The sequence below is a fragment of the Pholis gunnellus genome, assembly GCF_910591455.1.
Source record: "Pholis gunnellus genome assembly, chromosome: 8".
In the NCBI taxonomy this organism is placed as follows: domain Eukaryota; kingdom Metazoa; phylum Chordata; class Actinopteri; order Perciformes; family Pholidae; genus Pholis; species Pholis gunnellus.
Genome location: NC_136534.1, coordinates 19650154 through 19669086, shown reverse-complemented (window position 1 = coordinate 19669086; position 18933 = coordinate 19650154). Strand labels below are relative to the sequence as shown.

The 18933-nt window shown below is 41.8% G+C and overlaps 2 protein-coding genes across 5 annotated transcripts; both read left to right on the top strand.

Annotated features, from left to right (window-relative positions):
- The first annotated feature begins 5791 nt into the window (after positions 1 to 5791).
- Positions 5792 to 15245, top strand: ctps1b (CTP synthase 1b). 3 transcript variants are annotated; one of them, XM_079164323.1, is made up of 18 exons: positions 5792 to 5923; positions 6724 to 6904; positions 7102 to 7272; positions 7416 to 7516; positions 8202 to 8318; positions 8490 to 8573; positions 9260 to 9340; positions 9702 to 9853; positions 9956 to 10088; positions 10277 to 10365; positions 11126 to 11220; positions 12083 to 12145; positions 12271 to 12314; positions 12404 to 12500; positions 12586 to 12641; positions 12755 to 12851; positions 13262 to 13406; positions 13722 to 15245. In XM_079164323.1, exons 2-18 carry the CDS (start codon positions 6739 to 6741, stop codon positions 13798 to 13800), a joined length of 1770 nt encoding a protein of 589 aa, XP_079020449.1. In that variant the 5' UTR covers positions 5792 to 5923; positions 6724 to 6738; the 3' UTR covers positions 13801 to 15245. The 3 variants fall into 3 exon arrangements, with proteins under 3 accessions (XP_079020449.1, XP_079020451.1, XP_079020450.1); XM_079164325.1 differs by lacking the exon at positions 6724 to 6904 and having other exon boundaries at positions 5812 to 5923; XM_079164324.1 differs by lacking the exon at positions 5792 to 5923 and having other exon boundaries at positions 6244 to 6904.
- An 890-nt stretch (positions 15246 to 16135) lies between these two features.
- On the top strand, positions 16136 to 18424 carry rab42b (RAB42, member RAS oncogene family). 2 transcript variants are annotated; one of them, XM_079163923.1, is made up of 3 exons: positions 16136 to 16447; positions 16674 to 16896; positions 17731 to 18424. In XM_079163923.1, the coding sequence occupies exons 2-3, from the start codon at positions 16679 to 16681 to the stop codon at positions 18170 to 18172; spliced, it is 660 nt and encodes a 219-aa protein (XP_079020049.1). In that variant the 5' UTR covers positions 16136 to 16447; positions 16674 to 16678; the 3' UTR covers positions 18173 to 18424. The 2 variants fall into 2 exon arrangements, with proteins under 2 accessions (XP_079020049.1, XP_079020048.1); XM_079163922.1 differs by having other exon boundaries at positions 16639 to 16896.
- Positions 18425 to 18933: the final 509 nt, after the last annotated feature.

The following is an 18933-nucleotide window of genomic DNA, read 5'->3' as shown; positions in this document are numbered from 1 at the left end:
TGAACTTGATGGCAACTGAAGTATCAGCAACCAGTCACACCTCTCCACAGCTAAGTGGTGTAAGCAAGCTGAACAGTCTTCGGTGCATGAAGAGGTTGAAATGATTGAATAACTGAGTTAGTGATAAAAGGACTGCTTGTTCACCCTGGCCTAGCATCTGACTTGAGAATGACATGTGGTCTTGAAGTGCTAATGCACGTGGTCACAAAGCATCAGGGTGTATCTCTTCCCTATCTTTGGTATGATCTGTTATCAGACTCGATGTCCAGGGTGTTATGAATGCCACTTCAGTTACTACAGTTATTTTGGGGAGCAACACTGAATATGATACTAATTGAAGACAGGAAAGGAAAATCATTTCTCAGTTCATTTTGATTTTACACAAACAAAACTTACACTACGGAATGGAATCATTATCTTTTACATGAAATAAGGGACATTTGTGTGGCTTTGTGACAATCATCGGCCTTTCATTCATGGCTGCTTTTTAAAAAAAAAAGTACTTTTTAATTATGAAAGAAAATGGAGCTGTTTTGATTCTAAGAACAACAAAATAATCCCTCTCTGTTTGTCCTGGCTTTGACTCATCGATCTTGTCACCATTCCAGCATGAAAAATCTCTTCACAGAACACATGATAGCGGCCCTGGTTTAAAGGCTACAACCCTAATACTGGGGGCTTGTTTGCACATTACACACATTATTTATAATGGAATACGTGGCTTGATGAATGGGCTCCCGTGATCTTCCTCTCAATCTCTCATTGAGCAGGCATGTCCTCCTGAAGGGGGGGCTCGTTGAAGAAATAAGAGGAGAGCATGCATTTTAAATTAATCAATCCTTCTCATTTCCCCCTCTCCTCCCAGGCAGACAGACCTCTCCTGGAGGGTGGTCTGCGGCAGTGGGGAGGGGGGGGAAAAAAAAAAAACCCCACTGTCATCTGTTTTCATGGAGGTGGCTGAGGCCCAGCCTCTGGCTGCGCTTTGGCTAGAAGAAAGAAGAGAGAGATAAGGAGAGAAAGATTGAAATGAGGGTAAGGAGGAGTATGGATTAGAGGAGAGAGGAAGGATAGAACAGAGACCCTCGAGGTGCAGGAGGAGGGAGGTCGAGGGAAGCGGGGACGAAAGGAACAGACAGGAGAGAGCAGGAGGCCACATGCTAGGAGTTGGGTCGGGATAACAGCCGAGGATCCTGGGAAATGCTGGCCTCCACACGTGTACAAAGACAGCTCACAGATGACAGTGCAGTGGCATACCAGGCACCGATCCAGAGCCTCATCCCCGATGGGAAGAGTTTCTCTTTCCCTCTATCAACGTGTCTCCCTCCCTCTCTCACAATATCACTCCATTTCTATTTCTCTCCATTTCACTCCCTCTCATCTTTCTATTGTCATTAGTCCCATGTTATCAAATAAACTCTTCCCGTCAATGCCGTTCTTCACTGGTGCTCATAATCAAATTAGATTTGCTCCAAGTAGTGGGAGGAAAGACTAACCCTCAGTGCAGACACCAAAACAGACAACGCCCTTCAACTGACATTAGTTTTCTCAATAACTCGTGTCTTAGGCAATGAGAAGAGAATGGTAGATGTCACACTCCCACACAGGCGCGTGCACACACACGCACACACACTCATTTACGTGTGTAGAGTAAACAGAGTATCAACTGGGTTTAAGGCAATGACAACAAACTTAGAGTGTGGGTTTCCCCAGAGGTCTATATGAGCTGGATTTCTCTGTGAGACTATTGTCTCACTCCTGTTTACAACCGCACCTGCCCTTGTTGTCATGTGTGTCACTGTAGCTGGCAGGGAATTACAATGTGTGTGTGTGTGCTTGTGTGTCACTTAAGAGCTTAAGTATTCAGTATTATCTCTAATCACACATTTGTAGAAGTGTTGATTATTATTATACAATTATTTTCATACAATGCTTATAATTTAAGCATTGTATAAAAATGAATATTAGTAGATCCATTCGTTCCCTTAAAATCATGTTTTAACACTAGAACTGAAATAATTAGTTGATCAATGGAAAATGAATAGGCAGTTATTTAAAATAGCTTTAAAAAATATATATAAAGCCATTAATGGTCGAAGTTATTAAAAGCAAATCAATCAAATTTACTGAAGAGGGAGGATTTGCTGCTTTTCTCTCTTGTATATGATTTGTTATTATTTTTGGGGTTTGGACTGCTGTTCAGGCAATAACAAGCACTTTTGGACATTTCCTATTATTTTCTGACATGTTATAGACTAAACAATTATTTAATTAACTACAACAGAAAGCAGAGTAATTGAAAATATTGACATATTTGTAGCCCTATAGCACCTGATGTACTGCCTGCCTCTTATGGTATGTCTGATCAAGACAAACCCTTTGTATTCTGGCCATCACCTGGTTAAGTGTGCTGTTGCTCTGCTGCAACACTGATCATCATTATCCATGCTATCCACATGCCCAACCATTTGCTGCCACAGCCACTGTTTATCCAGCCCACCAAGCACATGAGCAGCCATAATGACACTAATTGCCCAAGAGCTCACTTTTCCTCTGAGTGGTTGTGTACTGCATTGTGCCTTTAGAGCCATCTGTGTTCCCATCTTAAATCGATCCATCTTGCACATTCCAAAACTACAAAAGGACAGGGAAAGGCACCACTCCCATTCATAAATAATGTGTATGGGGTGCGGGGGATGTGGGCTACTGTTTCTTTGTGTCTATTTGAGCCGGGATTTGGACCTCCCCAGCCTACTGGAGGTCTGGGAGAGTGAAGCGGCTCATGACAGCTGACCCCAGTGCTATCAAACTTCATAGGGTGGAGGTGAAGAAGAAAATAAAATCTGCCAACACAAACTGTGTTTCTATCCTCCTTCCTTGTGGACATTTTATATATATTAAAATGTTTTGTTATGAACCAGTTTCGTTTATTCATATGCCATCACATTACATGCAATAGATGGTCTTATTTTAAAGAGTAACTGCACTATAAAAGGTGTTTTCCAAACTATTAATTAATGATATGACCGTACTGTGATGAAACACATCAATGCTGATGTTTGTATGGACATTTCTTACAAAATTCATAAAAAATGGATTAAAACGCCATCTACTGTTTTGAATATCCCCTAATCTCAACCTTTAGGAAATAATCTACGTCATTAAATAAAAGAGTAGATAAAAGATAAAAGGGTGCGCCTATGAAGCATTAAGTTGTTTCATTTTTCTCATTTAGTGTCTGGCTAGTTAGCTAGCTAATGTTAGCTTGCTAATGCCACCATGTTTCATGCTAATGTTACACTTGTTGCAGAATATCACTGTAACTACGGGCTTGGGGCCAAAGGCAGCAATGGGTCCCTGTTTGTTTCCAAAGCCGGTGCCCACTCTTCTCCCGGCAAAGTAGTGAAGGAGTGAAGGAGTGAAGCGGAGGACCGCAGGGTAAATTCTTGTCATGTTAAACAGTACATTCATCAAAATGCAATCACCCATGCCATGTTGCTATTTTCCATGCTACTGTAGCTGTCATATTTGTCATCGATGCATCAATGCTTTAGTCAAATGGTAGTGGGCGTGGTTTCATTGCTCAGGCTCAGACCTGGGGGTGAAGTTACATTTTAATATAGAGTAGTACAGGGGTTCGGTTACTACTCCTAAAACATAATAATTAGTTAAGAGAGAAGAAAAGGAAGATAAATTGAAATGTGAGTGAAAACAGACAAGATATTTGAGAGTTATTTAATAGAACTCCTTCGCATTAGCTCCAGGAAATATTAGTCAACATCGCCATGTCTTTCAATTTGTGCTGCTGATAATCTGTAGCAAAGTCAATTATTATAGACTATGGTAACAGACATGTGTTTTTTTTGCATTTTCAAGGGGAATTAAATATTTCAAATATTTAAGTAAAGAGGTCAAAATGTAAACCAAAGTCTGGTTTACATTGTGTACTACCTTGTCATTTCAAGTGTTGATTGTGAAAATAAATGTTATTTAGAAATATTTCAGGGCAAACAGAAGCCAAGTGCAGCGGCAATGCTCATAAAGAAAAGCAAATAAGCATATTTCACAAAATGACAAACTATTAAGTTTTTTCGTATTTTACTTATTTTTTTTCAAGAGCCCATAAACACGTCACTTTGTTTTTACACTTTGCAGTCACTGACACATCTGTGCAAGATGTTATGTACATTTTGATATTAGCAAAGTAAATCAATCTTGTATGAGCTCCACATTTATTTCAGTATTCATATTTCTCCAGACTGATTGGCTTATCTTGCACTTTGTGGAAGGCAAAGCAAAGCATTATGGAGACAATCGTTAACTGCCAAGAAACACTGCAGAACACTATATCGTCACTGTATCAGAGAACTAGAATATATTGAAGGTGGTTAATACCGTGCACTGCCATCCACTCACGTGTTTTACAAAAATGTGTATTCAAGGAGGTGGAAGTACCTTTGAATTGCCCTCTCTGTGATTTCAATATTGCAGAGAGATGAGGGAAGCACAGTACCTCTTCATGCAGGAGGTTAATGTGTGTCTGTGCTCACTTGTCAGATGTAATTGAAGGGAACAGCTTATGAAAATGAGGTGGCAGGGATGAGGTCTTTAATTAGATCAAGATCATGGACAGAAAGGAATTAGAATCACCACTCTCATTACCTACAGCAAAACTGGAGCAGTGCGACAGTGAATACATGAAGAAGAACTTTAATATCTCACAGACAGCATTACTGTATATATCAATGCGGTTACGAGGGACCATTGCTCTATTTCGTACTGCCTTACTTGGCTAAACCGGAAACTTTAAGGGTATCAATGCTTACAACAGTATCAATCTCTGTGTTGCTATATCTGATGCCATATTTACCCCTTCAAAGTGACAAGGTTCCATATGTGTGAATAACTATGTTAAAAGCTCAATTTGGCATAGAAATATGCTGAAAAGGCAACATAGAACTTACATGCCATCTAGTGGTGAAGCTGTTAACAAGTTAACTGATGAACAAATAAAAGAATAGGAGGTGACAGAATTATGACAAGAATGATTATGAAGAATAATTGAGATATTTTAAACTATAGGTTAAAAAAACTAAAACAATTAAATTAGAATAATGATGTAAGATGATATTATAAAATATGTCCATGAACAGTCATGGACAAAGATGTCAAAGATATCAGCTAACTGTCCAAGAAAATGTCAATTTAATTATTCATAATGTTTCAATAAGGCAGATAAAACGTTATTAATCCCAATGCAAACCCTAACCCTTTGCAGCAGTTGAAATGCAAAGTGGGAGTGGCAATATAATATAATTAGCAATAAGGTTAAATCCAAAATGTATGCAATATATGCAAGGCAAACAGTAAACCATGAAATATATATATATATATATATATATAAACTATATCTTGTAGATATATGTAGTCAGGATCAGTCTAGGTGGATTGCATGTGTGTACAGCAAGGTAGTGTAAGAGTACATGTAATACAGAAAGTATTATTAATTCTCCATATCCATCGTATTACAATAAATTGCGCTTGCATTGACCTTGAATTACGTTCACTTCAATACGTATGACGTCCTACGGTGAAAACATCTCTGTGACACGAGTGCCGTGGGTTATTACCGCCCACAGAGCTGCCTCCCTCGGTAAACTAACCCTGACATCCGTCCACCTGATTGGTGGATCCTGTGGTGGCGGCAGATACTGATCTGCCTGAGAGGCTAAGAAAAAGGGCGCAAAATACCCAAAAGTCAACTGAAACGGAAGAACACAAACTGTTCCAGCAGAAGTGGGTCAGTTTGTCAGTCAGGCTGCTACACGTGTTTCCACTGCAGGGGGAACTGATGTTCCGTAAACAAAAGTAGAGACAGTTGAATTCACAACAGACAATAATAACGTCTTTCTCTTTTTGCCATAAGGTAAGTTGTGTGTGGTATTACGAGACGTACGCGTCGTGTGCCCGGGAGTCCGTTTATACCGCTGCTGCGTGTGTCTTTGATAAAATGGTCACACTTATCTAACGTTAGCTAGTTTAACTGTAGCATGTTAGCTGTGTAAGCCACGCAGGCGGTTCATATTACCTTAACTTAACGTCGTCGTTGTTAACATTTCGCGTAGACAACAACGACGCAAAGTTAACGGTCAGCCTGCAAAACTGGCTGTGACGAAGCAGTCCTTGCAGCAGTTTGTGGAACTAACGTTATAGCTAAGCTACGTCAAACCTCCCCGTCCACACCACACCAACAGCTTTGTATGAGCTTATGTGCTTTATTACTTTACTGACAAATACGTTCTGGCATCGTAGGAGGAGCCTCCTCCTTCATATGAGCGTGCTTATTGGGTTGTTGGTATTTCCATTGCATTTCAGATCATGTGGGTAAACGTGCAGTAATTGTAAGATCTGCTTTAAAACGCGTTATGTGTCTGGATAACGCGAGGGCCCGATCCAGATGTAAACAAAGCGTTACTCTCACCTCTCCCAAGTTTCAAAACACATTAATGTTGACTGATTTTAATATTTTCTATTGCTGATGCATGTTATTGGAATGTTACAACAGAGGAATGCAAGGAGTAAATCAGAGTTTTACATTGGTAATGGCGCACTCACATTGTTTGTGTTGCATCATTCATCTCACATGTGGTTGAACAAGTTGAAGTATGGGCACGTGGCTTGAAGGTGTAGTACAAATTCAAATCATTTCTTTTGTCACGTTTCCAGTCTTCACATGCCACTATGAAGTACATCCTGGTTACCGGTGGTGTTATATCTGGTATTGGAAAGGGCATCATTGCCAGCAGCGTGGGGACAATCCTCAAGTCCTGCGGCCTTCATGTCACAGCCATCAAAATCGATCCATATATCAATATTGACGCCGGCACCTTTTCGCCATATGAGCACGGTGAGCGATCGAGTGCTTCCGACAAGCTTTTATACTTGTTTGAGGTATCACCTCCTGTTTAATGTGTCCCTTTGGTTAGACGGACCACGCCGTTGAGTGGGTCAAGCTGTTTCCTTACAATAGATGGTTGTTACTGTCCGTTTTCACTAGTATTCACTAACCCTAAGGTAAATGGATGTTATGTCTGTGTGGTGCAGGTGAAGTTTTTGTTCTCGATGATGGCGGTGAGGTGGATCTGGACTTGGGGAACTATGAGCGCTTCCTGGACATCTGTCTTACCAAAGACAACAACCTCACCACTGGAAAGATCTACCAGTCGGTCATCAACAAGGAGCGGAGGGGAGACTACCTGGGAAAGACTGTACAAGGTGAGTGACCTGCTACAGAACATGGAAGCCCCTCCCCCATGACCCTAAATTCAGCAGCACACTTGCTGTATTCTTCTACACAAGTATGCTCAATGAGCAGTGATCAGTTTTATATCTCTTTTATTCTGTAACTCTGTTTCCAGTGGTACCCCACATCACCGATGCCATCCAGGAGTGGGTGATGAAGCAGGCCAGGATCTCAGTAGATGATGATGGCGTGGAGCCTCAAGTTTGTGTCATTGAGGTAAGTCAGTCTTGTAGGTACTTGTATCTGTTCTCATCAAGCAGGGATTTTATGTAAATGACCAAACAAGATTTTTGCATTCAATGCAAAAGGACACGAAAAACATTCTTCGTCAAGTGTCCTATCTTTCGGCAACTCTTAAGTGATTTGTGACCAATTATTAGTGCGTTTTAAGAGAAATAACAAAAATAATTCGTTGAAATTAGATGTTGCCTGAAGCAATAGCAAACAATGGCACCATTCAGCAAGCAGAGAAATTGCTGAACTTGCACAAATGGGTCCATCAGAAAAGCAGAAAAAAATAGAGAAAGAAAATGTGCGGATTATAAAATAGATTTGCTGTGGAGTCTGTAAATCCTTACTCCTCTGCTAGCCCAACAGTAAAACAAAGTGTTTTATTTCCAAAAGGTTTGTTTGGCAGCATACACAGTAGAAGTAGATCATCCGTAGTATATTTGCAGTTGAAACGAGCCAAATCTTCATAAATAAAGTTGAATTATTACCCGGCCTCCAGCTGTTATTTTCTGGCATAAATCTAAACCAGCGCTGACAATTTTATTAGCTCAGTACAGCTAATTACATTTTAACATTCTACGGGCGTGGCGGTTATATAAGTTGATGAGAACCAACCTGTTTGTTTTGTGCATTGAGTTCAGTGGTCTGAGCTGGTGTTGTGTGTCAACAGCTGGGAGGCACAGTGGGGGACATTGAGAGCATGCCCTTCATCGAGGCCTTCAGGCAGTTCCAGTTCAAGGTGAAGAGGGAGAACTTCTGCAACATCCATGTCAGCCTGGTACCGCAGGTATGAAACACCGGTGAACACACACATGTCATGTTGAATATTCTTGCAAGTGAAGTAGTTGCAAGTCTATGCTTTATTCTGGTTTTTATTTTTTATTTTAATTGGAGGAGAAGGGGTTAGAGAATACCCACTGGTTTATCTGTCGCTACAATTTGACTTTTGTGCCCTCAGCCCAATACCACAGGAGAGCAGAAAACCAAACCAACACAGAACAGTGTTCGAGAACTCAGAGGGCTGGGCTTGTCTCCAGATTTGGTGAGTTAGAATAAAACTTGGCATTCCCTTCTGCACCACAGATGTAAACAGGCAAGGCCTCTCCTGTCCCTGTATGTGTAGAAAGTCTATATCCAATAATCCTTGGTTATGTATTCATCTTATGTTGTACACAGCCAAATCAAATGTACGGCAAAAGGTACGGCACTGAGGGGCAGAACGGGAACTTGTTCGGACGCGTGTTCTTGGCTACAAACAAATCACTGTCCAGTGCGCTGTATCTCTTTGGATCCGTTGATCCATTTGTTCCCTTTCACATTGTCACCACAGCATTAAATCAGCATTGATTAATCGTATTCCTACCAATGAATCTGAGCATGCCAGTCACGCTCTGACACCAACACGACAGGATATGTCACGGTCAGAAGCTGTTAGCTTCCCATCCCACACACCTGATTCTCATCACCAGGCGCCTATATTCACTTCTACATTAATGCTCAAAGCTGTGTTCAATGTCAGAACTGCATGTATACATTCACCTTGTGTTTCCTTCAAACATACAATAAAACAAACAAACTGCATCATGGCTCCAACAGTATATATATGGGAACCTTTGAGACTATACCAGTCATACACCTGTTTTGAATCCCGATGATCATCCCTGATTAGTTTGCATGCCTGTTATACGCTCGTCCAGTTTTAAAAACAAACATATTGGTCCTTTGCAGATCATGTGCCGCTGTTCATCGCCTCTAGAAACGTCCGTCAAGGAGAAGATCTCCATGTTTTGTCACGTAGAGCCCACACAGGTAAAGTAGAGTGACAACAAACAACCTAATTATCTATCTATCTATCTATCTATCTAACCTAGTTTCAATTAGGGTGATATTGATTCAATTATTGTCTGATGATGTGTGAATGTGGAATTAGCTGCACACAAAGCTCCAGCATGTAATTTTGAGAACTTGAGAACCTCAAATGTATCACAAATGCCATCACAACTAATCAATAGTATATTCATGTAATTGTAATGTTGAGTAATTGTCTTTTTCTTTTATCAGATGGATCAGATTATATTTTATTTTCCTCAGTCAATGTTAATATAAAACTGTTGACATTGCTCGTCCTTTTTATCAATTTAAAACATAAATGTTTGGTCATTCGTTCCAGGTGATCTGTGTCCATGACGTCTCCTCGGTCTACAGAGTGCCCCTGCTGCTGGAGGACCAGGGGGTCGTGAGCTACTTCTGCCAGCGGCTGAGCCTGCCCATCGAGGTGAAGCCCAGAAAGATGCTCACAAAGTGGAAGGAGATGGCCGACCGGTGAGGACTTTAACCTGTTCCTACGTTGTGTCTTGCTCAAGGGTCGTAAGGAACAAATAATTTACCTTTTACAGTTTGTAAATCATCTTGCTCTCTCCTCAGATCTGCCCGCCTCTTGGAGCACGTCTCTATAGCTCTGGTGGGGAAATACACAAAGTTATCCGACTCCTACACCTCCGTCATCAAGGCCCTGGAGCACTCAGCCCTCGCAGTTAATCACAAACTAGAGGTCAAGGTGTGGAATCAGTACCAATTCTTTGTTTTGTAAATTTATTTGTGGATTTTGCAACACTGCTTTGCAGATTGTATTGACGGTTGTCACAGAACGCTTGTAAAACTGGCATAATACCTAATGTTTACCCACATTGAAAGAGTAGCAGCATTTTGACAGAGCAGTCAACATCTGGTTTGTCTTCATTGCAGTACATCGACTCTGCAGACCTAGAGGCTGCCACTCAGCAAGATGAGCCCGTGAAATACCACGAGGCCTGGCAGAAACTCTGCAGTGCTCAGTGAGTAGACAAACTATAGTTATAAAGCTTCTTATTGAGTACGCCACATGATGGCAGCAGAGCGCTCTGAGGCCCAGTGGTTTAAGCAGCTTTATAAAATGGTCAATGACTTCTTTGTTTTGTAGAAGTTCACGGCGTTTTATTACATGTTCGTGTATAGATTACGCCTGCAATGTACTGGGAGGGGGGGGGTCCTGCAGGCATTCACATGGGGCCAAAGTAAGAAGAACGCCGGTGTTGCTTGATCAGATAATGAGCAATTATTTCTTCCCACAAAGTTTTGCAAATACGAGGTGATGCCTGCTAGATATCAACCTAAGTCTAGCAGCCATTAGTATGTTATTGAACTAGCTTACTCGATAGCTGTCCAGCATTTTGCCCCTCCACATATGTAGAGACGGAGGATTTCTATACATAGATCAGCAGGAAGTAGTCAGTGCCATGGGGAGAATAGCCTCCATATGAATTCACACTCATTGTCAGCATCACCTTAAATTCCAGACATCTTAATGTCTTTCTTTGCAAAAAAGTGCCATTTTTGTACTCTCTGTTATAGTCGAATGATTGCTGTGATTTACTAAATCTGCTGTAACTCATCTTAAATTCTACCTCTTGGGGCTATCTTTTAGTTTTTCAGTCATAACACTTTTTTATCAATAATGTGTCTAAAGGTATGCAGGTGTTTCTATATTGTGTAGGTTTGCCTCAAAGATAATCTGGACTCGTTTCTAAAATGTCACTCTTTCCTTCCACCCCGCAGTGGTGTGCTGGTACCCGGAGGTTTTGGTGTGAGAGGGACGGAAGGCAAGATGCACGCTATTAACTGGGCGAGGAAACAGAATAAGCCTTTCCTGGGTAAGTGATGTCATATTGTAAACCTGATGAGAACCAGACCCTCAAATGTGTCGACTGTTGCTTAAGACGTGTTCATATTTGGTATGCAGCTTCATATTTACATCATTGTGGATTAGACAACTAAACGAATAGCTACTGTGTCTCTAAAAAAAGAATCCCTCTCAATCATCACTGAAACCCACTTGAAGTGTTCGTATCTGTAGAGACCTTCTACCCATTTGTTCTTATTAGGATTATGAAGCATTATGTGTTTGGGTTGTCTCTCTCTCGTGAATCCAATACCTCAGGAACGCCTTGAGGGACTTTTCTTTGAATTTGGACCAAACGTCCACTAATCAAGTGTGAACTGATTAGATTTATAGACAAACGGTCAAGGCCGCTGTAACCTCAGAACACGTTTTTGGCCACAACTCAAGTATTGATATGCTAATTATGACAATTTCACACAAAAGTCTGAAAGGATAAGTGATGACAATTTGGATGCACATGGATGTAAACTGCAACTTGAATGGTTGGCGGAGGGACAAGTCTGCGAGGCGGTTATTCTGCAATATAAAGATGCACAGAATGAAAATTGTGGATTTAATTGCACATCAGAGTCCAGAACTCAAACCACCAACTGAGAACACGCTGTGTTCAGGTGTATAGAATGTTACAGAACTTAACTTTATATGTGATTCAAAGCTGAAATTGGTTAAATAATTCAGATCACATCACATAACCACTTTAAAATAATCACTTTCAAATGCTGCCGTGTTGGACTGAAGACCCCCACAGTGTAAACGTCTTACATGACTTAATGTACGACTCCTTGCAATAGCCCTCATTGTGCACTCATCCTGCTGCTCTTGCTTTTGTGCAGGAGTATGTTTGGGCATGCAGCTGGCAGTGTGCGAGTACGCCCGCAACGTTCTCGGATGGGAAGGTGAGTAATTGCACAGATCAGCTGGTGACACTGTTAAAATGTGTTGTTGTGGTTTCATGTAATGATGAAAGAACCATAGACCTGGTGGGAGCTTAGATCAGTTTCTTTTATCTCATCTTTTTCAGATGCCAACTCCACAGAATTCAATCCAGAATCCACTCACCCTGTGGTAGGTTATCTTCTCTTTTGAGCTCGTATCCCATCATACCAGCCGAGTCTTTACCAGAATGGTTTTTAAATCCTATTTGATCTCGACAGGTGATTGACATGCCGGAGCACAACCCAGGGCAGATGGGTGGGACTATGAGGTTGGGGAAGAGGCGGACTATTTTCAAATCCAGCACGAGTGTACTGAGTATGTATCCTCGTAGAGTTAATGGTGGACTGTTTGATCACTCTAGCTTGTGTTTTTTTGATGACTTGATATCTCATTGTTCTAGGAAAACTGTACGGAGGCGTGGACTATGTTGATGAGAGGCACAGGCACAGATTTGAGGTAAAACAAGCCTCTGAAACCTTTTTTTGTATGCGAGTACAAAACAAATGCATACCTCGTAACCTTCTTTCTCTGAAACCTTTCCTGAATCCTTGGACCATTGCTCATTCTAGGTGAACCCGGAGCTGAAGCACCACTTTGAAAAAAAGGGTCTTCGGTTTGTCGGCGAGGATGTGGAAGGAGAGAGAATGGAGGTCATTGAACTGGAGGGTGAGTGAAAAGTGTTATTGAAAACAAGCATCCACCTGCTGTTGCTAATGATCGGGGTAACGCTTTTCTAATCTTAGCGTCCACTCGAAGCGCTTTACAACACGTACTCGGCCCATTCACACACTGGCAGACGCTGCCATACAAGGTGCCACCTGCTCATCAGGAGCAATAAACATGCACACTCCCACACTCCCAATGGGAGCAGTTTGGGCTTCAGTGTCTTGCCAAAAGACAGTTTGACACGTAGACTGCATCTCCACTGTTTCTTAGACATGCTTTGCCTCAAATGTCCTCCTTTGGTAAATATGTTAGCCGTGTGTCATATTCTAACTGTGGTGTACTGTACCGCGCATAACGTCGTGTAGCAGGTTAATATGCCCGTGTTAATTGACTGGTCTTTGTTGTTTCAGATCATTGTTACTTTGTTGGCGTGCAGTACCATCCAGAGTTCACCTCCAGACCCATCAAACCTTCTCCTCCATACTTTGGTCTCCTGCTGGCTGCTGCAGGAAAACTCCAGGGCTACCTGAACAAGGGCTGTCGGCTCTCTCCACGGTAAGTTCAGAATGAAATGACTGTATGATGCTCCAGCAGGTCATAGTATATATATCATTATATTTATTAGATCTGTAAAGAGATTGATAAAAACAAAAATTTTTGGCATTTTTATTTGAATTTACTCAAATGTAGTTGACTCGTCAACCCGACAGGACATTTACAAGCATTTTTTTATTCAGTGTCATAATCGACTCTCTTACAGTGAGTGTACAGTGACACTATCTCATCATTGCATCTACAATCACAATAAAGCAATCCCTGTCTGGCATTCCTGCTATAAAACTCATTTAATGTATTCATCCTATATTACAGGGACACGTACAGCGACCGCAGCGGCAGCAGTTCTCCTGAAGAAGACATGTCTGAGCTGAAGTTCCCCTCTTTGTCCTGAGACTAAAGCCCACAAGGTCGTTGTGTGTGTGTGTGTGTCACTCGTGCAGATAAATGCGGGGCCCAGAAAAAAAGGCAGGTCTACTCTAAACTAATGCAACAACCTGTTTTTACATTCTTATGGTTACAACAAGTTGTTGCAATTAAAACTCAGTCTTCACTGATTGTATGAAGGTGAAGGGATGTCTTGCTGTGATCTCTGTGGGGCTTTGAGTTGCTGCATTAAGGAGAAGCTGGGACAAAGTGTTTATGTAGGAATGCCATTCACAGAAAACCTCTGTGGGAATGGAAACAAACAGAATAGAGTGAGACTTGGATGGTAAATCATCAGCCTGTCGGTTCAGAGGCTTGTGTAACTTTTGCAGCTTTAAGATCATGATGCTTGGGCGAACACGAGAGGAGATGGATGATGTGTTTTGCTGTGAAGTCTAGAAAAAATGGAACACGCTCAGAATATGCAGATTAGTCTGCGGCGGTGTCAAAATGTCAGGTTTGTTTTTGGGGCAACCGTTCTGCAAATTCACCCAATCTAATGTATGAACACATGGGAAACATTACTACTTGGGACTTGTATTGCAAGAATGTTGTCTGTTTATCATGACAGTTAGACATATCATTAGCTTGGTTAATACATGTTTTATCATCTGTTTTACAATTTAATGTGTTGATGTTTTTCTTCTTTTTAGGTTTAATACCAGCTTACAAATCATAACTCTCATTAACGGTTACTACAGAAAAGTGAGTAAGCTACATGCTTTCTGTTTTAAATACTCAAGCACTCTATTACATGGAGTGTACGAGCACAACCGCAAGAGTATGATATTGTTCTGACCACAAAGTTGTGTTTTGGTGAATATATGAATATTCTTAGTCATAATGAGCTTGATAGTTTAGGCATCAGCCGATATCCCAAGGATACTGGAATGTCATTTCTTCATGAAAGTTGTAATATTCATTGCACTTTGGGGGGTTTTATGCCTTCAACCTCAACTCACCAGTTTGCTTGCATGGTTTTTATGGTTCAGACCTTTTTACCTGCTTACATCGACAAACATGATTTTGAACTCCATTGCCTTTTACTGCACTATCTGACCCAGAACTTCCCAAAATGAACTATACAGATGCAGTCGTCTGACAAGCCGTCAGTGGCACTTCAGATAACATATGAACTGAAAAAGAAAGCTTGGCATACGAGAGCTGATGACTTTAAAGTGAAAGAAGAAAACTAAAGATTTGATCTCAGAACCGGAGCAGCTAACTGCAGATGATGAGCGTCAAGCTTTCAGATTACATTTTCGCTCTGAGTCTTCTTACATTGAGTGCACCTGAATAGTTATGCCTTCATTTATCTGCTGGTGACCCAAATATATGAGAAACGAGTATTTTTGTATTTATGAAGTTGCATGTGTGATGCGATATGTGTACACTCTGAATAAATATACTTCTAATATATTCCTCTTGACAATCTGTCCTTTATTCTGGTGGACCTGAGTATGTTCTGCTTTTTACCAGTCACTATAAAAGGACATGCATTAACATTAACACTCATAAGCACATCTTAAAGGGGATTAAACGGCTTTATCTTCACTGATAGCACTATTTTCAGTGTTTGAAAGTGGGAGCACTTGAAACCACGAGTCTGTTTACTGTAGTTATGTTCAAAATTAAAAGTCTTAAGTGCTCTAGCAGTCACTGGAGGCTGTCGTATTCATTACATCCCACAATATGAAAATATTTCAGCTGTGGTCTTTAACAGACCCAGAACAGTTGCTGTCTAGTCAATTTTGGGAGTGATATATATATATATATATATATTCTCTTTATATTTTGACCACAGGTTGTGCCCTATGTGCAATACTACAATAGCCGCATGGCTAGATTAAAGAAAGTAGACCTGTAGTCCTTTCTAAAAATAAAGTTAAACCTCCCTATTGTAGAAAAAGGAATTGGATATCCTGAGCTGTTCCTCCCGTTTCCCCATTGAATGTAGAACTGTATTGTCTTTAACTTCCCTTTTTAGGAGGCGGTGTACACTGTACAGACGAGACCATAAAGTGATAAGAATTGCTACAAATTGTGTGGGAAAACAGTTGCCCACACTCATCCTCACCGTCTGCGATTGTCAATGATGACATGCAGTAACGAGCTGGCGGCAGCAGGAAACTACATGGTTTGCCTTGATATGGTTCTAAATGCAACTACCACTTCCTTATAATGCCCCCCTTTCCTTGTGCATCTGGACCTCCCACAACAGCCCTCCCCGTGTTTCTATGCTGCCCCGCCTTTTGTCAAGTATCAACAGGCAAACTTCAGGAGTCCACACCCCTGCACAGCGCACTCATGCCTACAGTAGCAGTTAAGATCAGCAACTCGGATCACAACTGTACTGGGATCTACTTTGTGGGACATATTTCTCCAGATACCTGCTTTTGAAGAAGTTTTGATGAGCCACCGTGGGAATGAAGCTGAGGGACTTGTGATGCAATCATCTGCTGCATAGGAGTTTGTGATGACTGTCAACACTGCCTGCTCTACTGATAGTGAGATTTATAAGGAGTGGCTGCTGTGGTTGTTTCTCAACATTTGGAGTGTCAAAGATAGGGAAGCAACTGGTGGGAAGCTGATGTGGGATTGCTAGTCTCTTACAGGTTTCATCTTGTTTTTTTTACATTTTTCTCCATCCCCATGGTACTATCTAGGCTGTTCAATATATTATATATATATATATATATATATATATATATATATATAGCAACAGCTTTCATAATTCCTGCAGTGTACATCTTATATTTTTTTTTGTCTTACCCATAACTTCTATATGCTTTTGTATCCCCACCAGCTGTATTCACAGTCGTGCCTCTTTTCCACTACCAGCAACAATGGACCTGACTTTGTGGCAGTACCAGTTCAGGATCATCATGCTGGGGGACTCCACAGTGGGCAAGTCATCCTTGCTGAAGCGCTACACTGAAGACCTGTTCCTGGAGTCCATCAACCAGACGGTGGGAGTAGACTTCTATGTCCACTTCCTGGAGGTGGAGCCGGGGGTCCGTGTCAAGCTTCAGTTCTGGGACACAGCTGGACAGGAGAGGTTCAGGTGAGGATGCACCAGACCTCGTCGCACTATGCCTCCTTTGTGTAACGCAGTAATTATGCATATTCCCACTCTTGTTCATGCAAGTATACTAAACAAATAAACTATCACTGGTTATTCCATTCACACCGGAGCGGTTCATCAGTGTTTGCGTTCAGCTATGACTGTGTGTCCACCCTGTCACCCTCACAAGATCGGTGTGCAACGTTCACAGAGAGGCAGTGTATGTGTAATGCTTAAAGTGGAAAAGGCAGATCTTTACGAGGGCATTCTTCTTCATGAGCAGCATATTTACCAAAGAAAGAAGCAGTAACATGTTTCATTCTGTCTCTAAATTCATGATATCTCTTCTCCAGATGAATGAACTGTAGCTAATTGCAAACTATGCTCCTCTCTGCATGATATCTGTAGCCTGCTAATCCGACCCGAGTCAGCTAAAAACTCAGGTTTGTTTTCATTAAGAAGGATTGAAGAAGTACGTTTATACCGACTAGCTGCTGCGAGGACCGTTCACCGAGCCTTTCCTTTGCTTTAAACATGAAGTGTCTCATGGGGGAACCACATGCCTCTCGACGGTTTCATGATTAGGGGGGGGGGGGGGGGGGACAGTGATGATCAATTCCATCCAAAGAGAACAGACCCTTTGTCAATCAGCTTATCTTAAAAAAAAAAAAGCTCAACTCAAACAGTGCAGAGAATCAACTGATTATTTGCTTACTGGAACAGGAAATTCATTGGTAACAAAGTCTGAACTCTGCACAGCCCAGTGAGGGCTTTGTGAGGATTTCATGTTGGAGAAATTCAAACCCCCCCCCCGTGTGTCTCTTCCTTCCTCAGGTCAGTGACCCGTTCTTATTACCGCAACTCAGTCGGAGGTCTGCTGGTGTTTGACATGACCAACCAAGCCTCCTTTGACCATATTAAGGAGTGGCACGCCGAGGTGTGCGAGCGAGTGCAGCCGCAGAAGGTGCTGTTCGTCCTGGTGGGGCAAAAGAGTGACCGCGGCGATCAGCGGGAGAGGGTGGTGAGTCTGGAGGAGGCTGAGAAACTGGCCGGGCAGCTCGGCATGCCCTACGTGGAGGCCTCTGCCAAGACGGGTCAGAACGTGAGGGAGGCCTTTGAGCTGCTCACTCGGCGGATCTACCAGGGTCTGCTGAGTGGAGAGGTGGAGCTGCAGGAGGGCTGGGATGGAGTGAAGTGCGCTGCACCACGGGCGCTGCAGTTGCAGAAAGCCAGCCTGGCTCAGCTCAACACAGCACCCAAGAAGTGTTGTCCTTAAACTGTGGGCTGGCGGCGATCACCCATGTGCACTCATGTTACTGTAGAACCTAAAAGCGGCCCCCAGGAAGTTGGATCTGTGGCGGACGTTTACTGTAATAACGTGACCGTCATGAAAACATGTTTTTTGCACCTTTGCTGTGAAGATACAATCTTAACCATTTAGTAATGTCAGACTGATTTGAGGAAACATTTTGTGTATTTGTATGTACAAAGCTTTGACATTCCTGAAATTAAAGGTGTTTGTAACTGATATTTTGCCATGATGGCAGTGTGGCAATGTTGGTTATCGCCTCTTTGGTCCAGACTGAAGTACCTATGAAACCGTCAAACTATTTCATGGATTGCCATGACAGTTTGCAGACATTCGTGGTCCCCTGAGGATTAATTCATCCTGAGTTTGGGGATCCTGTGACTGTTCATCTAGCACCACCAGCAGCTTGACATGTTTGGTTTTTGGTGACAACTATTGCATAGACTGCTGTGGGATTTGCTAAAGGTGTTCATCGGGTCATTTCAATTTGCCCAAAGCTTTGGTTTATGAAAACTAATGCTAATAAGCTAAACTAAGGTTTGAGGAGGATGTTGAACATGGTACATATCAGCTCTATAAATGTTTCTCTTAATATGAAAAAACAGAAGTCTATACTACCTTTTGTGAGATGCTAGGCCGGCTGTACAAGATATTCTGCTTTATCTTCTGCACACACATCTGTGATGTCTGTTGCTCGTTCTGTCTGATTGGCAGCAGTGAAGGTGCAG